The sequence below is a fragment of the Phaethon lepturus genome, unplaced genomic scaffold (assembly GCF_000687285.1).
Source record: "Phaethon lepturus isolate BGI_N335 unplaced genomic scaffold, ASM68728v1 scaffold3781, whole genome shotgun sequence".
In the NCBI taxonomy this organism is placed as follows: Eukaryota; Metazoa; Chordata; class Aves; order Phaethontiformes; family Phaethontidae; genus Phaethon; species Phaethon lepturus.
Window position 1 is genome coordinate 17,077 of NW_010518297.1, and position 14,068 is coordinate 31,144.

The 14,068-nt window shown below is 38.0% G+C and overlaps 1 protein-coding gene across 1 annotated transcript in view; it reads right to left on the bottom strand.

The window, feature by feature from the left end:
- GTF2A1 (general transcription factor IIA, 1, 19/37kDa) overlaps positions 1 to 13,139 on the bottom strand; it is an 18,511-nt gene extending 5,372 nt beyond the window's left edge. The window contains exons 1-6 of the mRNA XM_010296668.1: positions 13,043 to 13,139; positions 11,150 to 11,357; positions 8,690 to 8,754; positions 6,508 to 6,583; positions 4,510 to 4,643; positions 3,357 to 3,677 (exon numbers count right to left, since the gene is read on the bottom strand). Coding sequence (XP_010294970.1) covers positions 3,357 to 3,677; positions 4,510 to 4,643; positions 6,508 to 6,583; positions 8,690 to 8,754; positions 11,150 to 11,357; positions 13,043 to 13,057 — 819 coding nt within the window. The 5' untranslated portion in view covers positions 13,058 to 13,139. The remainder of the gene's footprint in view (positions 1 to 3,356; positions 3,678 to 4,509; positions 4,644 to 6,507; positions 6,584 to 8,689; positions 8,755 to 11,149; positions 11,358 to 13,042) is intronic.
- Positions 13,140 to 14,068: the final 929 nt, after the last annotated feature.

Below are 14,068 nucleotides of genomic sequence, written 5' to 3' on the forward strand. Positions count from 1 at the left end.
CCTTTACTGTATATGTTCTAGGGCTTGCAATTTGTCTTTACAAAAAATTTATCATTATACAGATCTTTCATTTTTCTACAGCATCTAAGTAGTGAAAAGGTGATGTTAGTCACATCACTCCCTATGTGCCATTAGAAATAGATACTCCATCAGTTATTCATGTTTGATGTACCACAAACAGAAACAGACCTCAACACATGCAGAAAGATTTTACAGGAGGGGAACAAAAGATGCTTTAAGATGATCTTGCATAGACACATACAGAATAACTTCTCCAGACCTTCTAGAAAGTATTTTCATGTCTCTTAAAAATTACTTTTATTTTTTCCTTTTTCTGCTAACGGTCTGTTCAAACAGAAATTTGGGGGTTTTTCCCTCATGTAAACAACAAATATTTCAAAAGCTAAAACAACCTCTAATAAATGCAAAACACCATTTCTGAAGTCTTCTGTATAATCTCCGTCTTCCCACCTACTCACAAATATATAAGCTAAATAAGGGAGAACTAGTGAGAGAAGAAAAAAGTGTACTAGAGGTCCTAACTCCTTCAAAAGTATTGCTATATTTAAGTGACTTCAAAAGCTTTGAGGAAATAGTCCACTCATTAAGTAACTGCTGATGAACAAAGGAAGCAAAAATAACAGTCACCTCTGGCATGCCAAAAATAAAGTCTTGCAATATAAAAAAATTTCCACAAGAATGCTAGCATTAAGGCACTATTGAAGAACACTTCGTATTTAAGCATGATGACCTATACTTAATAAGGCAACTATTAAAACATTCAAACTGACATCAATCCTGATCAATATAATGGAAAAGCGATGTGAACCCAACCTGTAAGTTGCAACAGAAATATGCTGTTAGACACCACTGTGAATGTACTACAGAAAACCTGATTTAACTCCCTGATAAAAATTAGAAGTTTTACCTGCACATACTGCATGGGGGATACAGACTGTGAAATGCTACATAAGCTCCTCATAGTGACATTTTAAATGGAAGCTTAAAATAAATGGAAAGGCTGCAGACAACTGCTGAAGTGATGCAACAGTTCAAAATGCATTTTAGGGATAGATTTAGGGAGTACCAACTTTCCTTGGAGTCCAGGAAGGCTGGACATTGTTCAAGAAGGAAATCTTAAAGGTTCAGGAGCAGGCTGTCCCCATGTACCCAAAGATGAGCCGGCGAGGAAGAAGATTGGCCTGGCTGAACAGAGCTTTGGCTGGAACTTAGGAAAAAAGGGAGCGTTTATGACCTTTGGAAGAAGGGGCAGGCAACTCAGGAGGGCTACAAAGATGTCATGAAAATTAGAAGGGCCAAAGACTAACTAGAACTTAATCTGGCTACTGCCATATAAGACAATAAAAAATGTTTCTATAAATACATTAGCAACAAAAGGAGGGCTAAGGAGAATCTTCATCCTTTATTGGATGTGAGGGGAAACAGTGACAAAGAACGAGGAAGAGGCTGAGGTACTTAATGCCGTCTTTGCCACAGTCTTTAATAGTAAGACCAGTTGTTCTCCAGGTACCCAGCCTCCTGAACTGCAAGACAAGGGACGGGGAGCAGAATGAAGCACCCATAATCCCAGGGGAAATGGTTAGCCACCTGCTACACCACTTAGACACACACAAGTCTATGGGACCAGATGGAATCCACCCAAGGGTACTGAGGGAGCTGGCAGAAGTGCTCACCAAGCCACTTTCAATCATTTATCAGCAGCCGTGGCTAACCAAGGAGGTCCCAGCTGACTGGAAGTTCGCAAATGTGACCCTCATCTACAAGGAGGATATAGGGAACTACAAGCCTGTCAGCCTGACCTCGGTGCCAGGGAAAGTTAATGGATTAGATTATGCTGAGTGCCATCACACAGCACATACAGGACAACTAGGTGACCAGGCCCAGTCAGCAAGGGTTTATGAAAGGCAGGTCCTGCTTGACTAAGCTCATCTCCTTCTATGACAAGGTGACCCACTTAGTGGATGAGGCAAAGGCTGCGGATGTTGTCTACCTAGACTTTAGTAAAGCCTTTGATACTGTTTCCCACAGCATTCTCCTGGAGAAGCAGGTTGCTCACGGCTTGGACGGGTGTACTCTCCGCTGGGTAAAAAACTGTCTGGATGGCCAGGCCCAAAGAGTTGCAGTGAATGGAATCCCGTTGGCAGCTGGTCACAAGTGGTGTTCCCCAGGGCTCAGTATTGGTGTCAGTTCTGTTTAGTATCTTTATCAATGATCTGGATGAGGAGATCAAGTGCACCCTCAGTAAGTTTGCAGATGACACCGAGTTGGGCAGGAGTGTTGATTTGCTTGAGGGTAATAGCATCCTGGCTTGTATCAAGAGTGTGGCCAGCAGGAGTAGGGAAGTGATTGTCCCCCTGTACTCGGCACTGATGAGGCCACACCTTGAATACTCTGGTCAGTTTTGGGCCCCTCACTACAAGAAAGACATTGAGATACTGGAGCATGTCCAAAAAAGGGCAATGAAGCTCATGAAGGGTCTAGTTGGCAAGGTCACTTGGCAGTGATAGATTAATGGTTGGACTTGATGATCTTAAAAGTCTTTTCTGATCTAATTGATTCTATTATTCCTGTCAGAGACTGAAATAACAGTACTTTTAGCTTATTAATATCCCTCCCCCCTTTCTTTTTTAATTTCTTGTTCTTGTGGGGCTTTTTGGTGCACCACACCAAAACTTAGTCAGAACTGGCTCAAGTCCAAAAGCAAGCAAATTCAAAACCTAAAGTAAGCACATATTCTTAAGAATGCAAGAAGTTAGGAAGAATATTCACTCCTGGTTTTGTTAAATCAAGGTCAGATGTGTTTCTAGAAGGTGCTTTATAATCAAATTGGAGTTATCAGGCTTGTTCTAGTGTAACAGAAAGCAAAAAACCAGTCAGTGAGATACAGGTCAGACCATCTCTGTTGGTCCCCTCAGTGAACTAAATACATGCTCTCCTTTTTGTCAATCTTCCTAACACCTTGCTTTTGTATGCACTCAGTCCCAAGTGGAGTTGACTATTTCTGTTTGCTTATTAAAATTTCATAATTTCATGGCTAACCTCTCCATAACATCAGAAATATTACTGATTAAGTTTTTAAAAGGGCATTCAGGACAATTAACAGTTTTTGCTGCGTCCCCTGCCTCCCCCAGCTGCATTTCAAGGTGCTTTGGCAATACACACAGTTTCCACAACTTCAATATGGGAAATAAAGAACTTGAAGTACAAGGATAAAAGTTATATTCTCAAAATTCCTGGAATAGAATATTATTTGAAGCATATAGTTTTCTTTCAAATATTGAAAAAAAAATTAAACACAAGCATGCTCCAGTCTTCTGCAATAGCGTTACGCTTACCTCTTCTACTTGGCCATCTTCACCTCCATCTTTTTCTTTGTCTTCCTCTTCATCATCATCATAATCTTCTTCTTCATCTTCCTCTTCTTCAGACGATGTATCCCCTGCTCCATCAACTTGGAGAACAAGTGGTGCTTGTGGTTGTGCCTGTTGTTGTTGTGGTTGCTGCTGACCAGCTGCAGGAATCTGTGCTTGAGCTGGTGTAGGGGCAGCCACTGTTGTAGGTATGACTTGTGTTTTATTTCCTGTAAACAGGATCTGCTGAGGCTGAATAATCACTCCTGTCTGCTGGGAAATCCCTCCAGGGATAGGAGCCAAAACCTGATGGAATATCATTGCAAGTACTGTGGCTGCTAACATAACCGACTACCACATCACAAAACAATTAAAGCATATCAATCTGACTTGCACTAATTACAGAAATAAAAGTTACAAATATTCCAGCTATATCAGATAAGTTATGTTACTGAAGGTTAAATTACCTATTTCACTACTCCATGTTCATTTTCTTCATTTTGCATTGCTAAATCTAAGAAAACCTACTGTCTTTCCATTCTAAAATGCTAGCACTACTGCCACACCTGAGCTCCAAGCACAGCAGAGGAATGTTTAATTTCAAGTAAAAGATTAATTATAAACCCTCTCTATAAAGCATTTAACTTTAAACTCTCTACAAATTGTTTTTCATGCTTGAACTGCAGAACTGTGACACAATGCTAAATTCAATGCTTACACAGTCTGGACACACAGTTGATCTTGTAGCTGAACAAAAATCCTGGTAAAACATACTGTATTCACTACTAAAATAACTAAGGGGTGTATGTGTGTTTGTTTTAGGTATTTTCTTCTATATGTTATGTGACACAGAATAGTTTTAACAGATAAACACATTTTTAAAAGGATGTAGACTAGGATTATGCACATAATATAACTGTCATCAGAGGACATACAAAAGAAATTTTAAACTGCAGTCAGTCAGAATTTGGCAAGAATAGAAGTAACATTGGAAATGACATTTCCAAATTGTTCATTTTTTAAAAACACACAATTCTTTTTTTTTTTTAAATATACAATTTCAATTTGCTCACAAAAATGCAAGTAATTACTATAATTTTTTTCTTCCAAGTGTACCTATTAAAAAATTTTTCTTTACCTGCTGTATAACAGGTGCTTGTACTCCACCAGGCTGCATTTGGGGTATGACCTGCTGCTGTAGAACAACTGGCTGCTGTGGTTGAATGATATACTGAGCTCCATTTGCAGTTCTAACTACTTGGAGGATCTGGCCTGTAATAAAACAAGTATCAAATCAATCAAATGTAGAAATTCACTTTTAAAATAAACTTAGTTTAGAAGCTTGTTTCCTGGAATAACACCAGTGACAATTAAAAGAGAGCATTTATGCTTCACTTTCACCAGTGAAAAGATACTATGCTATAGCAGCTGTGTCAGAAATGAAGAACTAGTAGGGTTGTTTACCATCTAAATACAATTGTGAGGTATGCAATCCAAAAATAAATTTACATATGCAAGCCAAAGTCTAATCCTTTAATGCAGCACAATATTTTAAATATTAGCTCCCACTTATAAACATATCTCATGTTTCAACAGATAGGTTTTACAGATAGAAAGACAAAAGAACATAAATCAAAACAGGAATACAGGTATTCACATCACAAAAATGCTATCCACTGCTAACACTGTGGTACTTCCAGGGTCCTGTCAGATGACATCCTTTCCTCAGATTCTTTTCCCTCTGGTTACCATATTACAAAAAATTCTTCTTTGCATAACTTTCTTTGCAATATTATTTTGCAGTTGGCTTTTGGAAAAATCTATCCCTATACTTATTATCCACCTCTCCTTTCTGTTCCCATAATGCCTGTACTTGATTTTCTTTTATTATTGTATAGCTTTATCAGTTTATACCTTTCCTCATTTACAATATACATAGACTCACACACATTTGGAGATGGCCTCCAACTCTGAAATGCAAGAGCTTAGATATATTCCAACTTTTTTTTTTTGCATTTCTAATCAGAAAGATGGAGGAGGAGAAGAAGAAATCAAATTACATAATCCTGAACTTCATACACTTCCCTCGAAGACTGATTTTATTTCTTGTTCTTCCTCCACAGCAAAATGCAAAGCTCTTTACTATTTATCTATTTACTGATATAACTAAGTATATCTGAAAGATGGGACTACCCTAGCCCTTTATTTAAAAAAAACATACTATAAATATTTGCAACTGAGGGGGAAAAAAAAAATTATGACCATAACAAAAGTAAAAACTTGAGCTGCTGATTATTCTATGCTATGTCAAAACATAAATGTGTAGCTGTTCTAGAAATTCAAATCTTTCCAATTTTTAAGGAAGCACATCTAAATTTTATTTCAACTACACATCCATTAAACATTCAAATGTTTAAAGCAGGAAGGTTAAGTCCCAGGTGATTCTGAGCAGACTAGATGAATTAATCTGGCAAAACCAGCAACTGATTCTAGAAAATGAGCGCTCTCAGACCTTCCTTTACTGTCCACACAGAACAGATCTAGAATCAAGCTTATAAAATCAGCATAATATGAAAGTACATGAAGCATCAGATACGCCGTTCATAAAAGTAAAGTTTATCTTATGTTCTAAATGTACAGCATCACAGTATTTAAAAATGATAAATCTAAAATAAAATTAGCATTGCCAGCAAAATTAGAAATTCCACTGTGTGTGCTTAGCAGGTATGAGAAACCTTAGGACATTCCTCATCTGAAGTCACAGGTGAAGTGATCCTGCTCTTTCAGTCTAGCCCAGTCTAGTATCTGTGCTCACACTGTGCTGCACAAAGCTCAGAAACATGTAAAGGGGAGAGACAGCAATGCCTGCCTTCCTGCTTCATTCACTTCTCTAAAAAGTCAGGAAAATTTGCACAGAATCTAACCCACACCACTGTTAGGTCAGCACCACAACGTTCATAAGACTATCAAGTCACTGAGCAAGAATCTAGGAGTCTAGTGAAGAGATTGCACTACCTTGTAAGGGAATTCCCAGGTTCTGCTTTTTAATGATATATAGCAGGGAGTAAAACCCAGAATTGCTCCCTCCCAGGCACCCTCAAAACCACTGTTTGATCTCTAACGTTAAGACAGTTACCTGAATTTGTAAGTATCTGCTGAACAGGAGTAACGCCAGCAGGGAGAGCCAATGTAGCTGCAGTGGCTGCAGCACTCTGAAATACAAGAAAAGCTTTTTAACCACAGATGTTATTGCTAGTGTTTCATCTCACAATATATTGCCTGAAAATATGTACCTTTTTATTGCTGTTTACAATGTTTGCACATAAGTTTCTGCAGCTATTGAAATGTAGGCATTAATTAACTGTACATTATACTACATATAAAAATTATTTTCCTTCTTCCTTAACAGGAAGAGACTGAAGCAAGAATCATTAAGCATCGCACCCTAACCCAGCTCCACATGGTTTCTTGGTTTGTATGCAAGCTCAGCAGATTTTTTTTTCTTCTCTGCCTTCCCTGCTGATGTGCTAATAGAGTACAACACTGCATTGCTCATGTGGCAATTTTACCCACAATTTTTCAAAGCAGCTAAAGATACGGGCCTACAAATCTGAAAAAACATAAGGTACTGAAGCAATGATCATGTTTGCCTGCCTTGTTTTCACAAGGAGTAGTAATCAGGTTTGCACTTTTCTTCATTCTGTAAATGATTTGCATTTCAAGTCCCACATAACACAGCTCTCTTGAGCGAATATACACATACAGTATACTGACTGTTCACAGAATGACTAAATTTTTCTCTCAAGACAGCTGGTTAGAAGAGAAAGCCAAAGACTCTCAACGGGTAATGATTTGAACTTACAAGGAAACTGAATTCCAACACAGTCATGGGAGCTCCAAACACAAAAATCTGCATTGAGTCCTTAACACGTGGAGGGAGATGGACTTCTCCATCTCAAGGGTCTCACTTCAGCTGCCTATAGGAAAGCCTCCCCTTCCCCACTATAAAGGAACCATGGGCGATTACCCTTTGCTACTGAAAGGATTTAAACTTTATTACTGGGTAGAGTACATACTTCTTGTTTATAAGAAACATGACCTCCCCATATTGGCTGGTCAATATAGTAGTTACAGCTGCCAAAATTAGAGATTACTAAGCAAAACTGAAAAGTTTTGCATCCTCATGTCCCAGACAAAGGCAGATGAATAAACTCTCATTAGTGTCTGCCTTCCAAGGTATTCAAGGTCTGTCAGATCCTTAGAAGGCATTACAGATTCCAATGCCAACTTAAATGCTTCTAATAAACACACACAATAATACCAAATCAATTTTGTAACTATTTACTGAACAGCAGTCTTCTGTGCTATACAATTCGTCTACATATTGACAGTAGTGGAGTTTTAAAAGCATGGCATACTCAGAAATGTTTAACTGTTGGACTTCGGAAGTTACAAATCACACTGAAATGGTTGTAAAACATGCAAGAAGAATGTAGATGTTAATGTGCTCTTGGCCTCTGGGTAGACCATGCTATTTGAGTAATGAAGTTCAGGTTCTTTTCTATAATAACGTCAGCAGGTAATGGAGAAATGAAGGCTAAGCAAGCTACTGCAGCTTTGACTAATTGTGAAACTTTGTTTCATGTGCTTTTACCATAAGTGTTAAGAATGTGATGAATTCTGGTCTTAATAGATATATTTAACTTGTATTAGCTGTTGTTTTCATCACTTTCCAAGCATTTTTTTTTAATTAAGCCAAGACGTTTTAAGCAAGATAACCAAAATTAATCTCTAGAGATAAAAACTGCAAGAAAACGGTAAATGACCAGACTCAGTTTTATATGCTATTATAACATTAGTGAATCAAAACAGTGTGACCAGAAAAGATCGATGTGAATTGCTAAATAATCTCTCATTTGATATAAGCTTAAGTTTCAGAGTAGTTAATGTTTTTTCCCTGCATCTAGCAAAGACAATATGCTTGTATCAGTTAATAGGGTTGTGTTGGTATACGACAAGCATATCATGCAGATTCATACCAACAGTACTCCAATTTCTGATTAAAAAAAAGTTTTCGTTAAACACATTTAAAGCAGAGGATCAAGGGAAGTCCTAGATTTGTTACCACAACTGAAGTCCTGGATTACTGCTCCTAAATTGTCAGTGCAGCAGCAAAACTCAGAAAGATGGCAGACAGCTTTACCAGTGTGCCCTAAATTACTTTCAAGCATCTGATGACTAATACCAGAGTTGTGTTTACTGTTTCAATCTGAACAACTTACATAATGACAGTGTATACATGCATAAACTTTTCTTACCATGCCTGATGCATTCATGTGTGGTATCAGTTTGGAATCTGGCACAATAACCTGCTGCTGAGGTGCTAGAAACAAAAAAATAGCGTTTCATGAATACTATGCAGTCTGCCCAAAATAACATCCAAGCCAGATTAACTTAGAAAGAACATCACCCAAACATCAGCTGAGCTTCAGAACAAAAACAGCTACTGAGCAGCCTCTGATCTTATTAAGTTTTACTCTCAAGACAATATACAACAGCAGTTCTGAGAGGTGGTATGACTATTTTGGCTTTACACATCCTATTTCAAGTGCTTCAGTTACCTATTCTGACCCTAGGTAAAGCAAGATTTAAAATACATTTCTGAAATTAAAGATACTAGTGAAATTTTGGTAAACTTGCTTATGTCTAGTATCAGAGTTCTCCAAACCCATCAATTGACATCAGTAGTTAACTCTTAAAACAGACTTAAGCAAGGATTGTTGCAAGATGAAGGGTATGTTAACAGGATGCAGCAGTGAGTTTGAGTTCGGTCTAGTTAGCATAGCTGTTAGTATAAGCTAGTGATCTTCGCTGTCTTTCTAATGTAGCAGAAGCAAATGAAATATGATCAACCACCTGTCCCAAACAACAAAATAGTTTTGAGTGCTAAAGGCAACAGATAGCTAAACTATGCAAATAACCTGTTGATCATCTACAAGTGCAAAAGTGTCCAAGTCTATGAAACAAGCAGGTTGCCAGTGCCAATGTCAGTGACAGCAAATTGGAAAGTGAAAGAGCAATGTGAACAAACTAATCACAGACAAGATATTCTCCATCCAATCCTATAACTAAGGACACTTAAGAACACCGGGAATAACTGAATGTTTCTGGAAAAGATTCTGGGGAGGGAAGCCCAACAATCTTGCACCAAGATCTGAGGTTGCTCTCCAACATCCACGGAACCCAGGGAGGTCCAAAGAGCCCAAAGAAATCTCATGACCTTGTGCCAGGACCACAGACAGGACAGCAGGAATCACAATGCCGATCATCCTGATCTCCCTCTGGGACTGCACCATGTCATATATCATCTCCCCCATGGAACAGGGAAGTCAAGTAATTCATAAAATTGCATGTCTGTGATTAAAGTACTTTGATAACCTAATTTCATTTAGCCTCCACGCTGTCATTTGGACATAAGCCACAACACTGGGCAACAATAAATGAGTCTTAAGTGTATTACTAAAGGCAGGATCTTATTCTACCCTAAGTCACAAACGGGAGGAGGGACCTCCATATTAGCGGAGGGAAACCTGGTCAGTAGAGTCACAGCTATTCAGCTAAGGGGCCACTAGAGGTCTTGGTGAGTAGATTCTCCAGGCTCTGCTGACTGTAACTTGAGCTAAGACACCTGGATCATTTGAAGTCACATGTATTTAGGGGTCTTAATCTCAAAATTAATTTTATCTGAATTTATTCATGATATATGTCTGGCCAAAATACAAAGTACTATAAGAATTAAAAACAAACCAACCCCCAAAAAGACACCAAGGGGAAAAAAAAAAACCAACAACAGGTTCCTGTCACACTAGTTCTCTGTTCTGAATATATGGTGGTTGGGTTTTGGGAGGTGGGCAATCAACTCACAGCTATTTTTTGTGCCTATGACAACATAGGTTCTGATGCATGAAATCTGATAAAAAGACTGAAGTCTCTGACTACCACAGATAAATATTTTATGCCACATTTTAATACCATACTGAAAACTCAAGCATTTCATAGGTGGCAGATTTGTTTACACAGCATACATGCAGTAAAATCCAGTAGTATTTATCTTAATTTTCAAATGAAATTGTAATTGGTGAAAACGTTTTCCTTAAATTATTAATGCAGAATACCCAAGTCAATAATTACAAGAAACAATACTGTTATGGCTAGCTAAAATATACCTTGAACACCCACACCTACAACAGTGTGCAATCTTGAAGACCACAAAAATACTCAACCATTATGCTTTTCACTTGAAACTTGTTCTAACATGAAAAAACATCTCATATATATACTCAGATAGTTATACAAGTATTTTTCACATCCTAGCATCCACTTATGCTAAACAAGAATATATTTTTTAATTAATTTGCTCCTAATGACATTACTACCTCACAATTAAATTGTCAACTTGATATGTATATTGGCTTGAAATTACACAGCTGCTAATGGATTTTTGACAGAATCTAAAAGCCACGTACTCTGAAAACATAACTTATATAGTAGAAGACCAAGAGAAGAATTCAGCTTTTCCAAAATCTTCTGAAGAATATGACTAACACAAATACTGAGATATTTTTTGCCAAGACAGCTCTCTTGACCCATTAAATAGAGGCAAGTAGAGACAAAGTTTAACATAAAGACACAAAGTTATCCATCATATAAACATCCTGCCCTAGATTTAGAATATGCTAAGGAGTCTTTTGCCAGAGAGATTAGAGAGTAAGTCTGACCTTGCTGAGACGCTGGAATAAGGACCTGTTGTGGCTGAGACTGCTGTTGCACAGTCTGTTGCGGTTGAGGTTGTGTATGATGGTGGTGATGATGATGCTGTTGTTGCTGCTGTTGCTGCTGCTGCTGTTGCACCTGCAACAAAAGCTGCTGCTCTTCTGAATGGAAGCCATCTACAGCCTTGGACTGCATCAGCTTGTTCTCCCACAGCTAGTTTGGAAAAGGAAAGAGAAATCTCCGTGTACGATTTTGACTCAACAGGATTTGTAGCAATTTAAAGACAGTACTACGAAACTGAATTTGTTTTCACTGTTTATCTTGTGCAGTCTACTTAGCCAAAAAGCCCTTGGGCAAATACAGGCTGAAGAGCTAACTCCACAGAGGTAATGTTTTAAGAAGAGGAATTAAATACCCCTTAGGAATTGTCAGTCCAAGCTTAAGCTTTGACATTCATTCTTTCTTCCAAGTGTGGAAGGTTCATAACAACCCTAATAGAAGCATGAATAGAGATAAACTGGTAACTTTAAATGAGCCTTCAAGTTTTCACTTCGCTACCTTCTTTCTTAACTCTTTAATCAGTATAATATTTATTACAGCTTTCCTCAAGCCATTTCTTCTTGGAACTCCTCAATAAAAGTTGAAGACTACTGCCTCATAACATACTTCAACAGAAACGACCAACAGACCTAAGATAATGCCTCTGTACAAGCATTTGCACAGATTCTACCACAGTATCAAACTCCATTTCTCCAACCAATCAGTTCTTGATGTCAGTTGACATGTCTCCCAAGAAAAGCCACAGATGCAAAAAAAAGCACCTCCTGCAAAAAGATAGCAACGCAAGTATTCCATATTACATCGGAGCCAAAAAGATTACAGGCACACAGGACCCCCCGATTTCAGATCTTGCTTAGGGCTGCCTAAGCCTTCCTCTTCAATACTTCCATTTCCCTTCTTGTCTCTTTCCTCATCCAATTTTTTCTAAGATCATCTGCAGAACATGTCTGTAACACAAACACCAATGTGCTTTTCTTGTAGCGCTCAATCTGTGCTTACACCAAGCCAGGTCACGGTTTCATGCAAAGAAGTCTTCACCTGTTTCTGTCTAGAAAAACCCAAAGTTCCCTTCCTAAACCATCCATTTTTTAGTACTTCAAAAATACTGAGAGTGTGCGACATCCTTCTTTCTGAAGAAACTGACTGAGATAAGCAGGCACCTACTTTCCCAGTTTCCTTTTATATATTTTTTTTCCTCTGCCTTTTCTCTTCCCTTTTGGAGGGCTTCTTTCACTTAGGAAGAATCTGAAGACAGACAGAGGAGACCCACTACAGCTCAGGTGAACATCCTGCCTTTCTTTTGGACCCTTGGTAACAGTTCAAACCCACTGTATGTAAAGCAATTCTGGATCTGAGAGCTTCAGAAAAGTGTGATGCACACAGTGCAATTCATTTCGTACCACCCCCCAAAAATAATAACTTCTGCAAACCATAAACCATATATGCAAAAATCTGACAATGTATCCAACAGTGCATCTCCTTCAGTATGACAAACACATCAGAGCAGACATTTTATTTTTCCCCACAGAGAAACCCTAAGAATTGTTTGCCTCTAAAATAAACATATTCTCTCCTTTCTTTTTTAAAAGATACAATGTTTGAGGGACTGAAATAACACTGTGAATTTGGATTCTTGCTGTTAGTTTATGTCAAGTGACATGCCAGATTAAGGAAAGTAAACAAGGCAATCAGATCTCTCTACAGAGCAGTGAAATTCAAATGATACGGAGCTACAGATATGCAAATTAATGCAATGCTTAGCTAACTAAAAAATAGTATTTTACTGTGTACAAAAGTACACAGATCTGAAAACCAATTGCTGCATCGGTGCAACTTACTGTTTTCAGTTCCATAAGAACTTGTTCATCCACTCCTTCATCCAGAAAAACTTCTCTGACATCATTGATGACATCTTCAATCACAGACCTGTACAATTTAGGCTTTTAAAAAAAAAAAAGTAACTAGTCAGCATTGTTTTGAAAGGCATTTATCACCTTGGTGTTAAAATAAGATTTTCCCCCACAAAAAAAACCTCTGAAAACTGCATTACAGAATACACTGCTTGTTCCCAAGTGACTAAAATAATCCAAGGTGGTATAAATCAGCAAGAACAGCTCAAACAAGGTGAAGAGGGAGGGGTATCAGTATCTTTTGTGATCTAACTATGGCACGGGAGTTTTCAAGCCATGAGAAGTGTAATTCAAAACACCGAAAAGGAGATTGTTTTCCATTCACTAAACTTGTTTCCTGATTGCCAATGTATGTAGTGAATATGCAAAAATATTTGCATGTGTGCAAAATATTCATGTCAAAGAATGTTAAAAGTTCAAAAGGATATTAGATAAACACAGAGAAAAGAAACTTGTCAGTGCTTGCTAGTTCAATGGAAACCAAATACGGGTCAGAATGATCCCGAGCTGAAAAATGCTGAAGACTAAGAAAACTGGAAGCATTCATGTGAATGTCCTGTTCTTCCTTACACATCTGTTTACAGAAACTATTGAAGACAGGATATTAGGCTAGACAGACTTCTGTTTTCAATAAGTACTATGTTTTTACATTAGAAATTTTTCAAGGGGAAATACTACAAATACATTATTATTCTATTACACTGATTTCATGCCTAAACTATCAATGGTAAAGTGAGTTGTCAATTCACTTTAGGTTGCCAAAAGAAGTTGTGGAGTCTCCATCCTTGGAGACACTCAAAAGCCATCTGTACATGGTCCTGAGCAGACAGCTATAGGTGGCCCTTCTTGTGCAGGGGGGGTTGCAAGATGACTTCCAGAGGTCCCTTCCAACCTCAATCATTTTGTGAATTTTAAAATGCAGGTACAATTTCAAAAAGAGAATATAAATACTTA